This window comes from Lynx canadensis, chromosome A1, assembly GCF_007474595.2.
Source record: "Lynx canadensis isolate LIC74 chromosome A1, mLynCan4.pri.v2, whole genome shotgun sequence".
Lineage (NCBI taxonomy): Eukaryota > Metazoa > Chordata > Mammalia > Carnivora > Felidae > Lynx > Lynx canadensis.
The window spans coordinates 178362854-178386224 of NC_044303.2; the positions used below are offsets into that span (position 1 = coordinate 178362854).

Here is a 23371-nt window from a genome sequence, read left to right on the forward strand (position 1 = left end):
GTGTGGAGCCTGCTGAGGATTCTCTCTCTCCCCCTCTCTTTCTGCCCCTCCCTTGGTTGCATGTGCACGAGGACACTCTCTCTCTCAAAATAAATAAGTTAATTTAAAAAAATGTATATCTTGTAATGGCATTCCTGATGAACATGAGATCTTATCCCCACCACTAGGCCCTTGAGAATCAATGGTATAAGTGATAAGGCTTTCGACCCAGACGAACCTTGTTTCAATTCCACTTTCCAGTTGATCTCTCTGCATCTCAATTTGTTCATCTGTAAAATGGGGATGACGATATCTACATTTCAGGGTTGTTGTGGGGGTGTAAATGAGAAGAGTTCTCTGAAAGTCCTCTCCTCGTGTGTCAATCTCTGTCACCACTACATTAATCAAATTATTCATATAATTTGATTATTCATATAATTTGTTACCTAGTAACTAACCCATCATCTCTGTCCCACGTGACAGAAACTTTTTAAGGAAAGAAATTATGTCTTATGAATCTCAGCGGCTCTTGTACCTTGTACACAGAAAGTCCTCACTACGTGTGCTACCTTCCTCTTCTCTTTACCATATCACCAACATGTCGTAACAATTCCAGGATCATAACCAAGTATTTACAGGCATATAGCACTTTGTTTAGTTACACAAAATCTTAATTACACACCTCCCCACAAGGAAAATAACAGGTTACTGAGACATCACCAAAAGTAAGTTTAAATAACTTAATTTGCATATTAGTAAAAAAATGACAGCCAGGAAGAAAACCTCTTCCATGGCCAGCCCATTGTATGTTCATCATTTCTTCACTCAGAGTGACGCTTTCCGTTGGTGGCACGTGCCTTGTTTAACAAGGCTAGTAACCTTGTTAAAGTGTTTACATTTGCAAACCACAAACTATTATGAAGATAATTTGGCAAAATGAAACAAGTGGAAGCAGTATACAGCATCATTTCCAAAGTCAGTAGAACGGGAGAACATCAGAGTGATGGTATCTCCAGAGAAAAATGGCATCATTCTCTTTGAAATATTTCTGGCACGTGTTATTTATTTTTATGCATGCTGTTACTGTGATTTGCAGAAGTGAGTTTTCAAAAAACAGTATTAAACTTGGACCTAACTCATAGTAGCCAGTCAGAAAACACATCTGAAAATAAAGAACTTGTGGCTTTATTCCTTTTACTTAAATGCTCTTGGGAATATGACCTACCTGAACTTTTCTTATCTTAAATAAGAAGAATACCAACTGTAGTATGATGAACCGAAAGTGCTCACCAAGTTGCCTGGCATACAGAGTACTCACAGGCAAACTTTAGAAGACTTAGAGGCTCCAGGAAAGAAAGCAGAGGTTGACTGTTTCTAGTTCTGGCTTCGCTTTTTATTGCTCTCAGGCCTCTGAAAGAGCTATCCTTTTTTTGCATCCTAGCTTCGCTGGGGTAAGATGAAAGACGTGGAGAGATTTCTTGAGGGTGAGCTAGTGTGCTACCCTACCTTGCGGGAAAATACTCCTAGAGAGTAACTGGTAAAGGGTCTTGGCAAGGACCATTTGTTCTAAGAGATATTCAGGGTCTAGGCTTCTGGGAAACTGTTTCTTAAGTCAGGTGACCGACCACCAGTTACCTGCTGTAGGACATCTGGATTTTGCTGCATAAAATGTAAGAGTCTCTGACCGGCCTGGGTGGCCTCTCTGCATCGAAGTGGCTTCTTGCCCTCTTTTGCTATGTGCTTGAAGAGGTAGGTGACGATGTAGTCTAAACTGGTACAGCAGCTGGAGGAGACAACTGTATCTGTACGAACAATAAATGAGAATTCCTTCGCATTACTAAGTGAGTTTTCATCTGATTAATTATAATGCCTCTGATTAAAAAAACCACTTTCTGGTTTCAAAGCACTTTTATCAAATTGTAAAACTCCTTGAGGGCAGGGATTTTACCTTGCTTATCTCTTTGAACCCAGTGTCTACTACAAGACCTGGTATAGAGACGTGTTAGTTAAGTAACTGACTCCTGGATTGAATTGGACAGAATTTTCCATTTGTGACCTCAACGATCGTCTGTTCAACTCAAGTGACTTTATTAAACGTCTGTTGGTGCAAAGTGCTCTGCTGCAGAGGAAACAGGGTGTGGACTTGGTGCAAAATGCTCTCTTTCAGGGGAAACCTCTACCCTGGTCAAAGAGCTCGTGATTCAGTACATAAGTCACTGCTGCTCAGTGCTAGCCAAAAATGAGCGACACACTGCTGGGCGGATTTTGAGGAAGACATCACATTTGGATGGGGATCAAAAAGACTTTACGAAGGAGACAGAACCTAAGACGGGCTTGGGAAAGTTATTTCAGTTAGATATAAGGAAGGACATTTTTCAGGTAGAGAGATTCACACAATGTGCACAGTGTGGTGGGAAGTTAGGGATTTTGGAGTCAGACAGCTCTGGTTTCAAATCTCATCTTTTCTGATGACTTGCTATGTTGTTACTCTGAAAGAACCAGTTAACCTTTCTCAGCATTTGTAAAATAACTTGCAGAGTTGAATGAGAAGAGAACAACTAGAAAGTCTCAGAATAAAAATAGCTGATATTTACTGATAGTTTACTGTGTTAGTTACACAAATTATTGTGCATCCTCACAATAGCTCTGTGATGGTAACTGTTATTATCTCCATTTACAGGCAAGAATAGTGAGGAATTAAATGACATGTCCAATGCCACACGGCTGGATGACTGTGGAGCCACTGTCTGAAAATAAACAAGGAGCTGAGGTTCTAGATTTATACTTTTAACCATGAAAATTAATATACATTAAACAAAATCAGGTTTTAAGCAAAAATACATGTAACCATCAAACACTTTCTTAAAACACAATGGATTCAAAAGATGACAATTACTACCAGTTTGCCCTCGTGTTGAAAAGAGGAGGGTATATTCAGGGAGTAGGACTTTTGGGATGAGTGAAAGAATATATAGGGAGTCATAAGAGAGAAGGCTGACAAAGTAGGTTGGTGTCTTCCTTGAGGGCATCCAATAGTGAGCTGGGACAGTACATTTAATTTGAAAGACAACAGAGGTGTTATTAAAGGCTTCTTTTTTAAAGCAAGCAAGTGACATGATGTAGCAACCATTTATTGACTATCTACTTTGTACATTAGGCTTATTATTCACTTACTTCTAACAATTACTCTGTATATAGTAGGTGTTGTTATTTGCATTTTTCAGTAAGAAACATGAATTTCGGAGATAAAGAGCTTATCCAACAAAGTTCATGGTTCTGATTCATAGAATGACACTGCCCAGATTTTTTGGCCAAAGGTAATAATGTACGGACACGATCCTGGGGGAGTTTATGATCAGTAACAGAAGTGACAAGAGGAACAGTTAAAAACATTCAAAAATGGCAAAAATGGTAAATGCAGATGAGGAAAGCAGACAGGGAGAGTAGGGCTGGGAACCAGCAGATTATAAACTTCCTAAGGCAGTCATTAATTTCTTATTCATTTTATGAATCTCTGAGGTTTTGAGACACACGTGCCTTTCCTAGATTAGAGGTGCAATGTTGGTAGGCAAAGCGAGTCTGAGGAAGGTTTTATAGGTCTTGAGTTGTATTTAGTAATAATACCTAGAACAATAGAACACCACAGTTTACAAACTCTTTCATATAAATTGTTTTGTAGAGAAATGGCATAAGAAATAGAAAGAGGTAGGCTTGGTGGAAAGTTCTGACATACAGATAGATAAATACATTTAAAACAGAGGATAACAGGGGCGCCTGGGTGGCTCAGTCAGTTAAGTGTCCGACTCTTGATTTTGGCTCAGGTCATGATCTCACAGGTTTATGAGATTTAGTCCTGTGTCAGGCTCTGTGCTGTCAGCATAGAGCCTGCTTGGGATTCTCTCTCTCCCTTTCTGCCCCTCCCTCCCTGTCTCTTTCTCAAAGTAAATTAATAAACTTTAAAAGTAGATAAAAAAATAAAAAAATAAAATAGAGGATAATAGTAGTTGGTGCAGGATCAGTAGGGGTTGAATGAAGGTCTACAAGATGGGAACGGACAATAGTTTAGGGAAACCATAGCGCTATGGAAGCTATATATACAAGCAAATTGTGGCGCTATATTTTCCTCTTAAGAAAGGGGCTCTTTTTCTCCCAAAATCAGGGCATTTGATTGATGGATTAATCGTTTATCTCTCCCCACTATCTGGGTTGCTGTGCAGAAAAGGAAGATTAGATTTTATAATTCCAGGAGGTAGTATAATGTAGTGGAAAAGATCTAGGCCCAAGAATCAGGTACAGACTGGTTGAGCTCGGTTGCTTTTCTCTTTTCCTTCACATTTCTACTTTTGAAGTCCCAATCATGAAAGTAAATGGATTAAGTAACTTAACATCTACAAAAGGAAGCGAGCAGGAAATAGATATGGTTTCCCTCACCAGTAAAGAGCAATATGCTATCAATCATACAAAAATTATAAAGACTTCACATAGATTTGGTGACCGCATGCCATGCAGGTTGCATTAAAAGGTTCCAATCCACTGAGTCAGCTATGAAAAAGCCAGGTAAACACTTTAGACATGAAGGTTGGAACATATATCCTTGCAATAAAAGCAAGAAGAAGAGATTCCATTATGGCTGATTTATGGTTGGGGACTTTGAAATGGATAAATGTTATTTTAGGGTAGATTGAAAGGTGTAGAATCATAAGGATCAAGGGCCGTTTGATCAAAAACAGAATGAATAGTGCTAAGGACTATGTATTATTATTGGTTTTCTTTATTTGCAGCTCAAGCTATTATGTGAGATTCAAATAATGAAACTCTCCTGACATAAAAGGATGGGCAGAAGTCATGAATTTTCATATTTTGTCCTGGTTCTTGGTATTCAGAATTGTTAAATTTTTTAAAATGTTTTATTTATTTTTTTGAGAGAGCACAAGTCGGGGCGTGAGAGAGAGGGGGGCAGAGGATCCGAAGTAGGCTCTGCCCTGACAGCAGCAAGCCTGATGGAGGGCTTGAACTCACAAACCGCAAGATCAGGACCTGAGCCGAAGTCTGACACTTAACCGAATTAGCCACCCAGGAGTCCCAGTATTCAGAATCTTTTAAAAAAAGGATTCATTCGGGGCACCTGAATGGCTCAGCCTGTTGAACATCTGACTTCGGCTCAGGTCATGATCTCATGGTTCATGGGTTCGAGCGCCACATCAGGCTCTGTGCTGACAGCTCAGAGCCTGGAGCCTGCTTCGGATTGTGTCTCCATCTCTCTCTGCCCCTCCCCCGCTTGCTCTCTCTCTCTCTCTCTCTCTCTCTCAAAAATAAGTAAACATTAAAAAAAAATGACCAAAAAAAAATGATTTATCAGCAATGTAGACAATTAAAAAAAATTTTTTTTAATGTTTATTTATTTTTGAGAGACAGAGAGAGACAGCATGAGCAGGAGACGGGCAGAGAGAGAGAGAGAGGGAGGGAGACCCAGAATACGAAGCAGGCTCCAGGCTCTGAGCTGTCAGCACAGAGCCCGACGTGGGGCTTGAACTCATGAGCCCTGAGATCATGACCTGAGCTGAAGCTGGACCGCAATGTAGACAATTTTAGACACAATGTTTAAGTCGAATGGTCACTTTGTTCTCTCTAGCAACTTGTTGTTTGGCATTAAAACCAAATGCTCCTTTTCTCCTGCAACCGGTCTCCAAAGGAAGCACATGCATCATTAATAAGCCTCCTGTTCACTAGGACCCATCATGGAAAACTGTTCTGAAAAGTTAACTGTATAGGAAAGAGTTGCTTGACTGAGTCAGGAGAATAATAATGGGGCTGAGCTAAAATTTGGCTTTGGCTCAAAATTTCTCACCATGGCAGAAGAGAGGAAGGAGGTCTTAGAAAAATTCAGTGTGAAAGGCAATTTCAGAAACGAAAGGCCTGTCTGGGTGGTGTGCAGTTTTGGAAATAGGTGGCTCTGGATCTGAATCTGTATTTTCTAGATGTTTAACTTCATGGAGCTTTAATTTGCAACTCTGTAAAATGTGCTCAATACCACCTACTTTGCAAGGTCTTGTGAGAAATTAGTAAAGTGTGTAAAGATTAACATAGTGCTCAACACACAGTAGGCTTCCCCCTTTTCACTTTCCATCTGTCTTCCTGGCGGTTTCAGTCCCTTAAATACAAAGCCCATCATTTTGTTTGGCAAACTCATAGCTAGCTGTCTTCTACTTTTAGCATGTTTTTGGTGGGAGAAACTAGTGTACAAGGTCTCTAAGTTTCTAAATATTTCCTGAATGTCTTGTTTCCATGTTATATTCATACCACTTAATCTAATTCAAGAATGTGTTCAAAATAACAACATATTTTATTCATAATGAACATTTTATTAACAGTGGCCTTGATGAGGAAAGGTCTGGTGGCTTCCAGTTGGTTCAAATTTTCACTTGCCCTCACAATTTGTTTTTGCCTTTTGTGCTATCTTTTACTTCCTGGAATGACCCTCACTGCTGCCCCAGCTAATCTTCAGAGGCCTTCCCTGATCACTTCTAAAGAAGCCACATTTGATCATTCTCCAGTCACTATCCCATTTTAAGTCTTTGTTTAGCACTTGCAATGACTTGACTTTTTCTTGTGTGTGTGCGTGCGCATGCGTGTTTGTGTGTGTGTGTGTGTGGTCATTTATTTATTGTTTATCTTTTCCCTCTAGAGTAAAAGCTTCACATCAGCAGGGACCTTCTCTGTTTTGTTCCCTTTAGTACTGCCAAGTACATAGTATGTGCATAATTGGTACTTACTGAATGAATGACTTGAGTGTCACTATTATTAAGAGCAGCTTTTTGTAAGTTCTGCACTTGGTCTCTATATGTAAGAGAATGGTTTCTATATGTAAGAGTGTGGTGGGGGGTGATGGTGGCTGGGTAATAAAAAGATAGAAAATAGGGGCACCTGGGTGGCTCATTTGGTTAAGCATCTGACTCTTGGTTTCAGCTCAGGTCATGATCTCACAGTTTTGTGACTGCGAGCCCTGGGTCAGGCTTCTTCTCTCTCTCCCTCTCTCCTACTCACGCCGTCTTTGTCTCTCTTAAAATAAACTTAAAAAAAAATAAAAAGAAAATATAGTCACTTTTCTCATTCACCTTTCTCTTTCCCCACATTACAGCTTGCCTGAAACTAAAAATGCTGATGAATGAGGATAACCAAAAATTGTTAATATCATGTTAAGCATATTAGGTGAGTTACTACCCTATCACTGATTCAATTTTTTTTTTTTGGTGCTTCCGTCTCAGTTTTTCCAGAGGCTAAAGTAGAACTGAAGCCTGCTTGTAACCCAAACGACAACTATAAATGCCTCTTTGCAGATCTATTATTGTTGGAAAAAGAGAAACCCAAGTGGGTACTTTTGATAGTCCTTTTTCTTGAAGATTAGATAGATCTAGGGCAGGGTGGTGAGGCGAAGAGGAATGGGTTTTCGAGTCAGAAAGACTCCTAGATCAGGCACTTATTGGTTGTGTGACCTTCTGCAAGTTGTTTGACCTCCCTGAGCCACAGCTTACTCATCTGTATAATGAAATATAATGAAAATAACATTACTCAATTAACTTAATCAATAAATATTTACTGAGCACTTACTATATGCTAGGCACTGGGAATAAAGTGTTGCCTCAAGACACTGTTTCTGTCCTTCAGAAAACTGCAATCAGGTAGGAAATAAGGACACACAGAGTATGTAACCCAGTTTTGGTAGGCACAGTGGTTCTGAGAATGACAAGGCTGAAGTACCCACCTGAAAACACCTATGGCAACATCAGGCACAGAGTACATGTCCATAAACATACACTTAATAAGTGGTAGCACCAGGACTTACATCCAAGCTCAGTACTCCCTCCCTAATGCCACTTCATCAAGACTCCCTTGAGAGCCTTGTTGAAATGCAGATTCCAGGCCTGAGACCACACTTTGAGAGCAATATAGCCGCCTGCAACTAATTTAAAATCTTCAAGTATTACTATGATGTGAGTTAAAAGAATGTCAAGCCAAACTGTAATAAGAAAAGACAAGGCTTCAGTTTCTGTCCTTGAAGGATTAACTGCTATGAGAATTTTTCCTTCTGCCATAAACAACTAGAAAACAGGACAAAAATATGAAACAACATTTTTCAATTATTGCACAACAAGCAGTACAGGGCTATTAAACCAGAGAGGAGGGAAACAAATGATGTGATTGCTCAAGCTTATTGCCCCAAGTAGTTTCCAGGCTACAGACCAGGAAGGGGGAACCCAAACGGAGCTAAGCAGTCTCACTGAGTCGAAGAGAAACAGTTTGAATTTGGGGAGACTGAGGCAGCTAGAACTCATGGGACAGAGTTTCAGGGACTGGGAGCTATACAAAGAGACAGTTCTGGAGATCTGTAAAAGAGTCCTTCCCATCCAGTCTTCGAATAATAACAGAGATATATAACACATGTGTAGTTCCAGAAGGAATGGAGATAGAGGGAAAGAGGTAGACTGTGATTATTTGAAGGCAAACTGTGCTGATATTATTTGAAGGTGTAGATTATAAACCCTAGAGTACCACTAAAAATAAAAAAGTCTGGCTAATAAACTCATAGGGGATATAAAATGGATTCATAAGAAAGATGTAATTAATCCTAACCAAAAGAAGGCAGGAAAAAAAGAAAAAAGAAACAAAGTTCAGACAAAATAAAAAGAAAACAAGTAGCAATATTATAGATTTAAACTCAAATACACTGGTACTTACATTAAATATAAATGGTTGAAACACTAATTAGAAGGCAGAGACAGTGAGATCTGATATAAAAATATGACCCACCTATGAGCTGTGTGTTTGGCAAATACGTTCATGTGCTAATTCCCAGAACCTGTGAATGTGTTAGATTATACAGCAAAGAATAAATAAGACTGCAGGTGGACTAAGATTGCTAATTAGTTGATCGAAACATAGGGAGATTATTTTGGATTATCTGGGTAGGCCCAATGTAATCCCAAAGGTCCTTAAAAGTAAAAGAGAGAAGCAGGAGAGGTCAGACTTAGAGGGGGATGTATCTATAGAAGAATGGTTACAGATGCAATCTTGCTGGTGTTGAAGATGAAGGGGGGCTATGAGCCAAGGAATTTAGGTGGTCTCTAGAAACTGGAACCGGCAAGGAAATGGATTTGGTCCTAGAAAGGAACACAGCTCTGCTGACACTTTCATTTTATAGCCCAGTGAGACCCATGTCACATTTATGATCTAAAGAACCATAAGATAATAAATGTACATTAGTTTAAGCCACCAAGCTTGTACAAATTTGCTATAATAGCAATAGAAAATACCTGCTGTCTACAAGAAACCAACTTTAAATATAAAGACACAGAAAGATTAAAAGGGAAATTATAGAAAAAGAGGCAACCTAATCAAAAGAAAGCTGGAGAGGCTAGTAATATCAGACAAAGTGGATTTCAGAAGAAAGAGTATTAAAAAAAAAAAGAAAGAGTATTGCAAGAGATAAAGAAGGTCATTTCATAATGATAAAGGGGAAAATTGACCAAAGGAACATAACGATCCTAAATATTTATGTATCTAGTAACAAAGCTTTGAAATACTTTATATAAAAACTGATAGAACTGAAAGGAGAAATGGAAAAATCTATATAGTCAGACTTCAGCACTTCTCTCTTGGTGGTTCATAGAATAAGTAGAAAACAAACAACCGGTAATAATATAGAAAATCTGAACAATTAGACCACCATAGAACATTCTTCCCAACAACAGTGGAATGCACAGTCATTTCAAGTGCCCTTGGCACATTCATCGTATTTTGAACATAAAAAGGATGCAATAAATATAAAGATTATAAAAATTACTGAGTATTTCCTATGACCACAATGGAATTAAACTAGAATCAGTAACAGATATCAGGAACACCTGTGAATATACAGAAATTAAAAACCCTGTGCCTCTAAGTAACAATCCACTGATAAAAGAAGAATTCAGCAGGACAATTAGAAAATATTTTTGAACTGAATAGAAAAAAAATCTCAAAATATATAAAATTTTTGTGAGGAATAGCTATAGCAGTGCTTAGATGAAAGCATTAAATGTGTATATTAGCAAAGAGGAAAGGTCTAAAATCAGTTATCTAAGTATCTACTTGACAAAATTAAGAAAATAAAAAGCAAAGTAAACTAAAGGAGGGAAATAATAAAGGCCATATATGAAATTAATGAAATAAAAGATGGAAAAATAAAAGAGAATTCAATGAAAACTGAAAGCTGGTTCTGTGCAATCACTACAGACCTTGCTCAAATCATATTGTATAACAATGGGATATTATGAACAATTTTATGTCAATGTCAGATGAACTTCAGATGAAATGGAGAAATTCTTTTGAAGATACAAACTACCAAATGCTATGCCAGATCTAATAAATAAGTGGAATAGTCCTGTATCCATGAAAAAATTTAATTTGTAGTTAAAAAAACTTACTAACAACAATAAAAAAATCTAGGCTTAAAGGCCTCACTAAGGAGATCTAATAACCATTTAAGTAAGAACTAGTAACAATTCTCCACAAACTTTTTAAGAAAATAGGAGAGGTGGAAACAATCCTCGAGTCATTTTATGATGGCATTAGACTGACACTAAAACAAGGCAAAGACACAGAAGAACAAAGAGTACAAGATATGGAAGAACTATAGAAAAACTACTGAGAACACATCAATATCTGTCACGAACATAGATGTAAAAAATCTGTATCAAAATTTTAGAAAGTCGATTTCAATACCACATAAGAAGGATGTGTTACAACCTAGTGTGGAATGCAAGGTTGGTTTTACATTCAAATACCCATCAATGTGATGATTAACATTATGTAATGTATTAAAAAAGCAAAGCCATATAATCATCTCAGTAGATGTAGATAAATAATTTGATAAAATTCAATATTCATTCATGATAACACTCTCAGAAAACCACAAATAAGGGAATTTTTTCAACAAGATAAAAGAGCATCTATATAAAAACCTATGGCTAACATTAGACTGAATGGTGAAAGAATGAATGGAGACATTTCCTTGGAGACAAGGAAAAAAATGTTTGCTATCATTACTTCTACTCAACATTGTATTGTGGACCCTAGCCAGTGTGATAAGGCAAGGAAAAAAAAGCCATAGAGACTGGAAAGGAAGAGATGAAACTGTCTTTATTTGTAGGTACATCTATGCAGAAAATCTTAAGACATCTACAAAAACTACCAGAATTAATAGGTGGGTTTAGTAAGGTTGAAGGATATATGGTGAACATACAAAAAAAATCAACTGCAATTCTGCACAGTAGCCAAAACCAATGGGAAATTAAAATTCAATACCATGTACAATACCATAAAAACATAAAATACGTAGTTATAAATATAACAAAATAAGTACAAGAGTCATACATTTAAAGCTACAAAAATGCTGTTGAGAAAAATTAAGGAAGACCTAAATAAATGGACAGATATGCCATTTTCAGGAATTGAAAGTTCAATATTGCTAATATGTTAACTGCCCCCAAATTGGGCTAGAGATTCAATGCAATCCCCACGAAAATTCCCCTATTCATTTATTTTTTCTAACGAGAAACTGACAAATTGACACTAAGGTGTATATAAAAAGACAAAGGACCCAGAATAGTCAAGACCACTTTAAAAGAGAAAAACAGAGGCACCTGGGTGGCTCAGTCAGTTAAGTGTCTGACTCTTTATTTCAGTTCAGGTCATGATCTCACAATTTGTGGGATTTAGTCCCATGTCAGGCTCTGCACTGACAGCCGAGTGCCTACTTGTGATTTTCTCTTTGGCTCTCTCTCTCCCCCGTGCTCTCTCGCTCGCTCTCTCTCTCTCAATATAAATAAACATTAAAAAAAATAGAGAAAAACAAAATTAGAGGGCTATACTCTCTGATTTCAACATGTACCAGAAAGTTAGGACAAAAGTTAAGAATCAGAACAGTATAGAATTGGCACAAAGTAATTCAATAAGGAAAGAACATTCTTCAACAAAAGGTGCTAGAACAATTGAATAACTGTATGCTAAAAAACAGCTTTTGTCTCATACATAATATTATATACAAAAAGTTTAGTTGAAATGGTTCACAGACCTAAACATAAGATCAAAAACTATAAAACTTCTGAAGAAAACATAAAAACCACCTGTCTGGCCTTGGGTTAAGCAAAGATTTCTTAGGATAGGACCCAAAAGACATGAACCATAAGAGAAAAAATAAGTAAATGGGACTGCCTCAAGATTAAAAAAACTTTGCTCTTATAAGATGAGACTGTTAGAAAATAAAAATACAAGCCAAGCCTGAAAAAATATTTTCAAAACACATATCTGATAAAGGATCTGCATCCAGAATATTTAATAAATGTTTACAAGATAAATAACCCAGTTTAAAAAAATGGGTAAAGGATTCAAACAAATACTTCACTAAGAAGATACGTGAATGGCCCATAAGCATGAAAAGATGTTCAAATCACTATTCAGTAGTTAAAGAAATATTAAAAACATCATGAGATTCCTCTTAACTCCCACTAGGATGGCTAAGATTAAAAAGACTGACAATACCAAGTGTTAGGGAGGTTACTGGGAAACTGGAACCCTCAAACGTTGCTGGGAGAGCAGAATGGTACAGTCATTTTGGGAAACAGTGTCACAATTTTTTTATAATGTTAAAAATACACTTAGCATACAACTCAAAAATCCCACTCCTAGCTATTTCCCCAAGAGAAATACTACCTGTCCACAGAAAGACTTGTACATTCACAGTAGCATTGTACAAGACAACCAAGTAATGGAAACAACTCAAAAGTCCATCAGCTGGTGAATATATAAATAGATAAGTTGTAGTATTCCACACAATGGAATAATACTCAGCAACAGAAAGGAATAAACTGACTTTCAAAACAGCATGGAAGAATCTCAAAGGCGTTATGCTAAACGAAAGAGAAAGGTATATACATCACAGGATTCCACTTAGATGAAATTCTGGAAAAGGTAAACTATAGTGAAAGAAAGTAGACAGTGGTTCCTTGGGGCTGGGGTGAGGGGGAAGGGACTGATTAGAAGGGGGCACTAGAGCGCTTTCTGTGGTGAAGAAAATGTTCCATATCTCAGTTGTGATGGTTCATGACTGTGTATATATATTTGTTATAGTCACTGAACAACTAACTGTTCACTTAAAATCAATGTGTATAAATTATACCTTTAAGCGGATTAAAAATTAAGCTGTACATCAAAATACAAAAAGGCATTTTCTCACTTGCAAGCAATAATTATGAAATAATCTCTTAGTTTGGGTACATAATTTTTTCCTATCTGTAGGATGATCATCTTAGTAAGCACATACATTAAGAGACCACAATCAAGTTTTTCCTCTGGAAATCATGTTCTCCACAATACTTACCAAGAGTAGTGAGTCCCTCGGAGATAGATGTGAGAACATACAGCAGTACAGGAGGCTCTAAGTTGGTGATGAAGCTCATGTGGTCCTGGGTGAGACACTCCAGGAGTGGATAGTAAGACTGGCTCAGTTTCCGATATTGCTAAAACACAGAGATACCAAGTGTCAAGCCACTGGGAAGCAAAAGACATGTTAAGGTCTAGTGGAAACTGCCATTTATAATATTAGAAAATATAAACCTACCTAAATATAAATATATAAAATAAATACATGGAACAAATGACAAACACATGATTCTCAATTCGGTATTTAAGGGGGTTCTAATAGGAATCTCTTGATCTCTAGAAATCCTAATTTGAAGACACAGCACAGAAAGTATCCTCAATTTTACCTTACATGGATAACACTTAAATGCAAATAAAATTCTGTAGTATGGAATTTAGAAGACTGAATTCTTCCTCAAAAAAAAAAAAAGTTAGAGAGGGAGGGAGCCAAACCATTAGATACTCTTAAAAATTGAGAATAAACTGAGGGTTGATGGGGGGTGAGAGGGAGGGGAAAGTGGGTGATGGGCACTGAGGAGGGCACCCGTTGGGATGAACACTAGGTGTTGTATGGAAACTAATTTAACAATAAATTTTATATTAAAAAAAACAACTAAAAATAGAGTTACCCTACGATCCAGCAATTGCACTATACGGTATTTACCCAAAGGATACAAAGATACAGATTGGAAGGGGTACATGTACTTCAATGTTTATAGAAGCATTATCAACAATAGCAAAACTATGGAGAGAGCCCAAATGTCCACTGACTGATGAATGGATAAAGATGTGGTACGTAGACACACACACACACTGGAATATTATTCAGTCATCAAAAAGAATAAGAGCTTGCCAATTGCAACGGCGTAGATGGAGCTAGAATGTATCATGCTCAGTGAAATAAGTCCATCAGAGAAAGACAAATACCATAGGATTTCACTCATATGTGGAATTTAAGAAACAAAGCAGATAAATCTATGGGAAGTGGAGGAAAAAGACAAGGGAGGGAAACAAACCACAAGAGAGACAGAAAAAACTGAGGGTTGATGGAAGGAGGTGGGTGGGGGGGATGGGTTAAATGGGTGATGGGTATTAAGGAGGGCACTTGTAGTGATGAGCACTGGCTGTTGTATGTAAGTGATGAATCACTGAATTCTACTCCTGAAACCAATACTGTACTTCATGTTAACTGAAATTTAAATTGAAAAAAAAAAGACAATTATTTTCTGGATGGAGATATTGTAACTCTGAACAGTTATTACTAGTGGTAAGGCAGCCTTTTTTTTTTTTTTTTTAACACAAAGCTTTTGCTGTTATGATAGGATTTGGCATCATGGTCTGTTGTACTTACAGAGTGCCTGCCCATCTAATTAAATCATAATTTGGTCAATGGCTTAATATTTGCTATATACTATGAGCAAAAGATAAGTGCATGAGAAAGATCCCTGGAAAACTTCAAATGAAACTCAAGCCAATACCAAAGAAGCACAACACTCATAAGAGAAATAAACCAGAGTAGTATTTATTAAAGTGAGATTAAGGCCACCTCCATGAGATCACATGGGGTGCTTGCTAAAAATGCAGTTTCCTGATCCCCACTCCAGACTCACTAAATGAAAAGCTCTGGAATGAGGTCCTAAAACATGCATTTTACATACATAAAGGGAATCCTATGCATCCTCAATTTTGAGAATTAGTGAATTAGAGATTTGATTGCCTGTTAGAAAAAAGATGAGAGAAATTCCTGGAGCTACAATCAGTTTTTTTGGTGGACCTCAACTATAGTGAAGTGTCTTCTCAGTGAGGTGTCTGTTAACGCATGGTTGATCTGAGTCAAGTTTCTAGTCTGTAATTTCTGTCACACAGGCAGCCTTCAATGAGCATTCTGTTCTACTACTGAGGCTTAACCACTTTAGCTGGAGATGTGGTTCCATAAAGACTTAGAACAGTGGAAGAGGGTGCCACTAGTCCATTCTTGTCCAGGATGACTCAGGCTGACCAAAGGCCCCTTAGATCTTAGCTGCAACTTTGGCAGGGAGCAGGTGGTAAAGCCTGAACTACGCCTGAGCATGAATTTGGCTGTTATTGAAGTAATTACTGCAGCCACATTGGGCATATATTAGCTTTTGTGCAATCATGCAGAGGTGTTTAAAAAAAAAAGTGTGATAACGACACAGCTCAGTGGAGGAGCCTGGAAATTTAAATTTCCAACAAGCACCCTAGGTGATTCTGATGGGCCTCAAAGTTTGAAAACCACTGACATAGATCATAGAAACTAGACGGTAGAGTTGAAAAGGGACCTGGAGATCACTTTGTTTAATTTACTCATTTTAAAGGTGAGGAAATTAAAGCCTGGAGAAATAGAGAAGGTGATTTATTCAAGGTAAATGACTAGTGAGTGGCAGAGTTGAGACTATGCACCCGCACGCTCAACTTTGATTTCAGCACTCCTTCCGCCACACCAGAATTTTCATGCAAAGGAAAGCCAAACAGTAGGGGAAGTAGAGGGCATAGGAGGAGGAAGGAAGAAGGAAGGAGAAGATCCTGCAGCCGATCCTGCATTTCTGCTCCAAGAGACAGACCTGTTTTGAATTATGAGTATAGCTGTAAGCAATCAGTTGAAATTGCTGATGACATTTTCTCTAGATGCAGAACCTGGAGCACTCTGGAGGACCGATCCATCAGACGGTGGTAGCTGCAGTTTTCAAAACTGCACATTTAATTATAGAAACACAGCCACTATAGTTGTTCAAATTCTGCAAGTTAAATCAAGATGCTGTCCTAAAACATAACAATGTTCTGGTGCTATTCTAACTCCCTGGGCTTCACTGTAACCATTCCAAGCCTGTGATGGTGTTACTTCACATTTCACACAAAGACTCCCGTGATGCACGATTGCTTACTAGCAAGTCACTGTGGGACACTGACAGCAGCATTTTGACAAAGGCCTGGAGTACATTGTCAAAATGGTTGTCCCCATACAACTTGAAGACGCCAAAGCTGACATAATTTCCACACAAGGCAGATTTCAGAGCTGAATAGCAGATGGAGATGCCCTTGAGTTTCATTGGATAAATCTGATCTTTTGAGAGGCTCCCAAGGGACAGGATCTGATTACCTGTTTTAGGGTAAAAGCAGACAGAGAAAGTGATATAAGTAGATGTAATTCAAGGCACATTATTTAACATTTTCACTTCACCGCTAATGTTCACCTCCTCCTAGCATTGTTCCAAAAATTACACCATCCGTGTAACGAAAAATGCAAATATTTAAGGCAGTTTACCTGGGAAGCACAAACGGCCCAAGGAAAACCAATCAAGGGTACTGGCAAAGTTTTATGTTTTTATCTAGGTGGTGATTATACGAATATGCAGGTAGATATGGAAAAATTCATTGAGTTGCACTCTTAAGATTAGTTCACTTTACATATTTTAATATATGTGTTATCTCCTCTTCAACAAGACATTAGAAACGTAGGAGTAAACAACCAACTAAGTCAAGAGAAAAAGCCTAGGCTGAGATATAAGTTACGCTAAATTCTGGGATGAAGTTCCAGCAGTTTTACATGAATTTGATCTTGAGTTACTTCACTTTTAGGAGCCTCGCAGGTTTGGTATATGAATTAAATGAAATAAGACGCACAAGAAATCCTCGGCACAGTGCATAACAAATGTTACTTCCTTTTTCCTTCCGTCATTTTTCAGAAGATGTCAAGAGATGATTTTTAAAACTGTACTTAAATTCTATGCTGTCCATCAAAAGATAAAGAAATGTTTATATAATCACCTTAAAAATTTTAATACCGGTTAGCATTTATAACCAACAATTTATTTCTGAAATGTGTGCTAGTAAGGCATGTTTTTAGGCAATACCCAAGAATGCCTTTAAAAAAACTATAAAGTCCTACATGCTTCTTAGCTCTGTGTTTTCCTATTTAAGTGAGTACTGCTAAAATTGAAACTAAATTCAACTTACAAAATGTAGAGGTGCATTGTTGTGGCTTTGTACTGTGCCAATTTGGCTACACAAGAACTAACTTTCCCAGAATGCATTTCCCTTTATGGTTGTGGGCTAGAATTGGGCAAGAGAGAAATTTGTGTGAGATTTGTAAGGTGGAAGTGAAGTAGCAGCCACGCTTTTGTGAAGGTCACTGTGACCAGAGTGAGAAAAAACAGTAGAAATGCCGCTGGGTTTCAGTTTGTCCGTGTTCTTTCCTCCTCTGTGTCTAGAACCACCAGTCCTGCTGACGAATGACTCCAAGCCCATCACCAACTACTCTGCAGCAGACTTCCAGGCTGGCAGCTATGCAAAGGCAGCCGTTTTCCATTGACTTCTACCCTACAGCAGTTCCCTCTGACCCCACATCCTTTCATGGTTCCATTCTAGCAGCTGGAAGTGACACTTCCAGCTGCTAGAATTCCCTGCAAGCTCCAACTTGTCCACCCAGGCCATTGTTTCAGGAGGACTGATTAGTGGTTTTTCTTCTGAATTTTCAATTCCCCCCTTTGACCTATTTTCCCATCTTTGCCCAAGACTGTACAAAGTCTGATTCATAAAACAAGTTCCCTGTTCTGTCAGTGTCATAGTGCTTGTTTTTCCCTGTTTGAATCCTGACTGATATGTATATTACAGTAACCACGTGTGTACTGTAAGAGGGGTGAGACAGACCCTGGAATTTACTCCACACCAAATCCCGTACCCTCTCTCATGACCTCATCCTAACTTAGAGAGTAAGTTCCATAAAGATTCAACTCAATATGACAGCATTTACTTAACAGCTATTATGTGTGAGGTGCTGGGATGAACAAAGGAAATAAAATCTCTATTCTGAAGAAGTTCAGTCTGGTGGGAGAAATAGATTTATAAATCAATGATTTCATACAATGTGACAAACACAGAGAGATTGGGTTAAAATGTTAGGGGAACAGAAGAAGAGACTGACTCTGCTTGGCCAGGAGGTCAGTGGGGAAAGGCTTCACAGAACAGGCTATTTCTCAAGGACCAAGCCCGGTTTTCCAGGAAGACTTGGAGGCGGAGGAGTGTGTGCTAGGTAGATTATGCGCACAGGTATGGAGGTCCGCAAAGGCAGGATGCTGCAGGAGAAGACAGTTCTCAACCACTGCCTTTTTACCTTTGCCTCAAATTCAGTATAAACCAAGGTAGACATTCCCCTGTCCTCTCCGTCCTCGGAAAAGGAAAGCACTGCTTACATGTGATGAAAGGAGCTAGGATAATCTGGGGGTTATGTGTGGACTACACATTTTGGGTTTGTTGGAAAGGCCCAGGTCAACGGGAGAAAACTGGATCATCTTTTGGGGGTCTTTTTATGCTCATGTCCTTATGGGAGAAGTAAAGGTCTTATATTCTACAGCAAAGATGGAATGGGCAGACCAAGAACGGTGATGGTACAAAAATTTTGATTTAAAGATTGGATAACCTATCATCAAGAAGGATTACTTATTTAGAATCACAACTTTCATCTCTGTGTTGAAGTTGCAACCTAAAATACATGTCTTTTGGCCTGTGTCAGACACATCTGTGTTAATTTATTTTAATTAAACAAGTTAATTAGTGTAGCCTTGTGACCTTTGAAAAGGAGAACGAGTAATACTTTTGAAATAGAAAGTTGTACCTCACTGTGCTCAGGTACCTCAGCATTCCGTGGTGGCTATGAAAGACTCTGGAAGAGAAGGCTTGGCCAAGTCATTTACTCACTCCGACTCAGCTTTATTCAGTATGTGTCACTGAACAGTACTTACTGAAATTGGATTGCACCCCCCCTCCCCCAAAAAAGCTTAAAATGCCATAATTGGGGGCAGGGGAATGAAGATACCGTACATTCTTAACGTTAGGCCTGGGAGAGAGGGGTGTGGAGGCTCCTCTGGGGCTCCGGACAAGAATGCTGGGAATTGATGGATAACCTGGCCGAGGGCAATAGTGGGGGGAACTTCCAGTGGGAGGCACAGGTGCCACAGCACTGCCATTCTCACTCTTGTGCATGCTGCAGCAGGAAATCTCACTAAATGATAAGGGGAAAAAAAAAACCTGAAAAATAAGCACAGAGGACTCCAGATACTGGTAATTCAGCTTATCATTTGCTTATATTAATTGCTTGGGTTCTCTTTTCTTAACCTCTATTCTCTGTCCCTTTTGGAGAAAACCTTTTTGTTTTTGTTTTGGGGTTAGCTTCCAGCACTCAGAAGTACCCTTCTGGACAATCCTCAAGACCTAGGTTCAGAGAAGGATATCCATTAAAAAATGCAAAATCTCCACTTCTGTTTACCTGAGATCTACTTTCAGGTCTTTTTTTTTTTTTTTTTTTAACTCTTCTTCCTTCTGAGACCCCACCTCTTCCCTGAGTGACTGACTCTATAATGTCTCCTTCAAAAGAGGCTTCCTACACCCAAAGAAGAGTGATCTTCTTTCACAGGTCTCCGGTGGAGAACTATATAAAAGACAGTATTCTAACAGAAGACAGAAATACAGTGCATAAGGGAGTAATGAACCGGGTGGGCTTCTGACTCATACTGATTGGGGTTGAAGCCTACCTCTTTCCTTACTACCTCGGTGTCTGAGCAGATTGTTAATCTCTGTAAGTCAGTTTCCTCATTTATTAAATAAGGATAATTAAAGTACGTAAAACACACAAGGCTCTTATGTGGAGTAAAGGAGACAGCATATGTAAAGCGCTTACCATAGTAACTGGCACAGCGCTCGCTAAGTAAATGTAAATATGGCAATGCATACTCCTGTGGGTTCATTTCTTTCTCAAGTCTAGTAGCTTGTAAGTTCACACATGGGGGGCTATGGCCGGGAAAAGAGGGGGAGCTGAAGCTGGCTGTGTAGCATAATACACTTCCTTCTAATATGCGATTCAAAGTAAGGTCAATGCTATGTCTTGGAACATCTTCCCTCTGTTCCTTCAATAGAGAATTGGCTGTATGGGGTCACAGTGTGGTTCTTTGCTCTATAGTCTACCAGTTCTCTGTGTCCTCAGAAGAATACTTAAAAAAAGAACGCTGAGGGGATAAAATACTATAGTAGTATCTTGTACCAGGAAGAACCGTTAGTACGAACAATGTTATTTCCTGGCTTATAAAGCAATCCCTTACATTGATTTACGTTTTCTTTTTCCCTCTTAATCTCTAAAATTTTAAGGTGATATTTAGCTGACAGCTCTATAGGTTGAATGTCTTCATTCATCATCAGAACAGTTATGGGAAGAGAACCACAAGCTTGCCGACATTCCTTTACTTTAGGTCACTCAACCCACTCTGTCTTTCGAGGCCCCTGGACATAAATGGTTTGGGACAGAATTGAAGCTATGAAGAGTGGAAAGGAATATAGTCTTTCCATTTCAGACTGAAAGAGATTAAACAATGCAGTGTTGATGAGGGGGCAGGAAAATAAGCAAGTTGTTGGGAACATAAATTAGTGTAATCATTCTAGAGGGCAACTTGGTCATATTTATTAAAAATATAAAAAATGTGTAAATCCTCTTCTGGACACATATTCTAATTCTAAAAGTTCATTACAATATCTACCTATCTACCAGCATCTGCAGTTACACTGTCTCCTGTAAAAGCCAACCCTCCAATATGTTCAACATATGCCATCTCCTCTTATGTACTTAAGGACAAAGCACCAATAAATTTCTCCTTTTTCTCCTATGCAATCTTGTTTTCCTATTAGATCAACTCACTGAAATACAGGCTATGCTATTACATCTTCCATTTAAAAAAAAAACAAAAAACACCTTCTCTTGGCCCTACCTCTCTGCTAGATAGTACTCCCCTTTGTAATAAAACTCTTCCAAAGAACTGTTTTCATTGTCTTATTCTCCTTTCATTCTCTTTTTAAAAAAAAAAAATTATTTTGAGAGAGAGAAAGGGAGAGAGCGAGAGTGAGCGGGTGAGAAGCAGAGAGAGGGAGACAGAGAATCCCAAGAAGGCTCTGTGTGAGCCCAATGTGGGGCTTGAATCCACGAACCATGAGATCATGATCTGAACCGAAATCAAGAGTAGGACGCGTAACTGACTGAGCCACGCAGGTACCCCTCCTCTCATTCTCTTTTATGCCCACTCCACTGAGAACGCTCTTTTCAAGGTTCCCAATGACCGCCTTGTTGCTAAATGTAATGGTTAACTCTCAGTCCTTATCTTACTTGATTCACTGCCAGCTTTTGACACAGTTAACTACCTCTTCTTCCTTGTCTTCCAAGGCACATACCCCGATCTTCTCTTCAGTTCTTGCTCCTTCTCACTTTCCTTTGCTGGTTGCTCCTCTTCTCCTTTACCCCTGACACTGAAGTGCCCCAGGACTCAAACCTAAGTCTTCTAGATGCATATTCACCCATCACCTAGGGGATCTTTCCTTGGTTTTACAGCTTTAAATACCATCTAAGAGTCAATGACTTCCACATTTTTTCTCTAGATCAGACCTAACTTCCAAACCTCAGACTCAGATAGCCAAGTCTATGTTCAATATTCCTACTGGGATATCTAATTAACATCTCAAACTGAACAGGACCAAAATGGAACTTTTGATCCTTTCACATGCATCTCAGTTAATGGTGACTTCATCCTTCCAGTTGTTCATGCCAAAATTCCTTGACTACATTATTTCTCTCATGCCATATTTCCAATCCATCAAGAAATCTGATTTGCTTTACCTTCAAAGTATATCCAGAATCGAACTATTTCTCACCACTCCCACTATCACCTTGGTCAAAGCCAGTAGCAAATGTTATTCATCTGCTCAAAACATTCTAAAGTCCCTCTATTTTCACTTGAGCTAAAGTCCTGATTACTGTCTACAAGAATGACACTACATGACATTGTTCTTGTTATAACTTTCCCTTTTGTTTACTTTGCTCCAGCTACTAATCTCTTTGCTGCTCTGCAGACATGCCAGATACTTTTGTTTACTTTGCTCCAGCTACTAATCTCTTTGCTGCTCTGCAGACATGCCAGATACACTGGTGCCTCAGGACCCTAAAACTTGGTATTCTCTCAGCCTGGAATACTCTGCCCAGAGATATTCACATGACTAACTCCCTCATTTACTGCAAGTCTTTGCTCAAATGTCACCTTTACTTAAGTTACTACAACACCTTTCCCAATCCCTAGTACTTCTATTGTTCCTTCTCCTGAATTTCTCTTTCTTTTTTTAAAATTCCAGTTATTAACATGCTAAATAATGCCTTTTTCAGTTTTGCTCACTGATGTATCCAAAGAGTCAATAACAGTGCCTGCTGTTCCCAGGGTACATTTGTTGAACAAATGAAGCTCATGAAACTGCATGTCAAAGTTGCTTACTGAAACAAAGTATGTAATGGTGAAAAATTATATGTGTATAAAAAAATTACATTTATCAAAAGGTGAATGATTAAATAAATTATAATATGACCACAAAATGTAATACTTTGCAGCTATTTAAAAAGATATGGTAAGGGCACCTGGCTGGCTCATTCGAGAGAGCATACGACTCTTGATCTTGAGGTTTTGAGTTCAAGCCTTACGTTGGGTGTAGAGATTACTTAAATAAATAAACTTAAAAATCACTTAAAGTACACACTAAACTGATAATGACAGTTATCTTTGAATGATGAGATAATCAGGATTTTCACTTTCTATTCTCTATAGCAATTCTGAAATTCTGCAGTTTGCTAACAGAGCATGCTACTTTTTATATTTATATAATTTTGTAAAAGCAGCTACTGTCTGCTTGAAATGCCCTCTTCAAACTTCTGGGCCCTATTCTATTCCTTTAAAAAATTGTCCCTTGGGATGCCTGGGTGGCTCAGTTGGTAAAGCAATTGACTCTTGGTTTCGGCTCAGGTCATGATCTCGTGGTTGGTGAGTTTGAGCTCTGCATCAGGCTCCATGCTGACAGTGAGGAGTCTGCATTGGATTCACTCTCTTTCTCTGCCCCT

The 23371-nt window shown here is 38.5% G+C and overlaps 1 protein-coding gene across 1 annotated transcript in view; it reads right to left on the reverse strand.

Annotated features, from left to right (window-relative positions):
- RANBP17 (RAN binding protein 17) overlaps window positions 1-23371 on the reverse strand; it is a 339468-nt gene that overhangs the window by 28762 nt on the left and 287335 nt on the right. Inside the window, 3 exon segments of the mRNA XM_030327670.1 lie at window positions 1615-1781; window positions 13397-13535; window positions 16341-16555. Coding sequence (XP_030183530.1) covers window positions 1615-1781; window positions 13397-13535; window positions 16341-16555 — 521 coding nt within the window.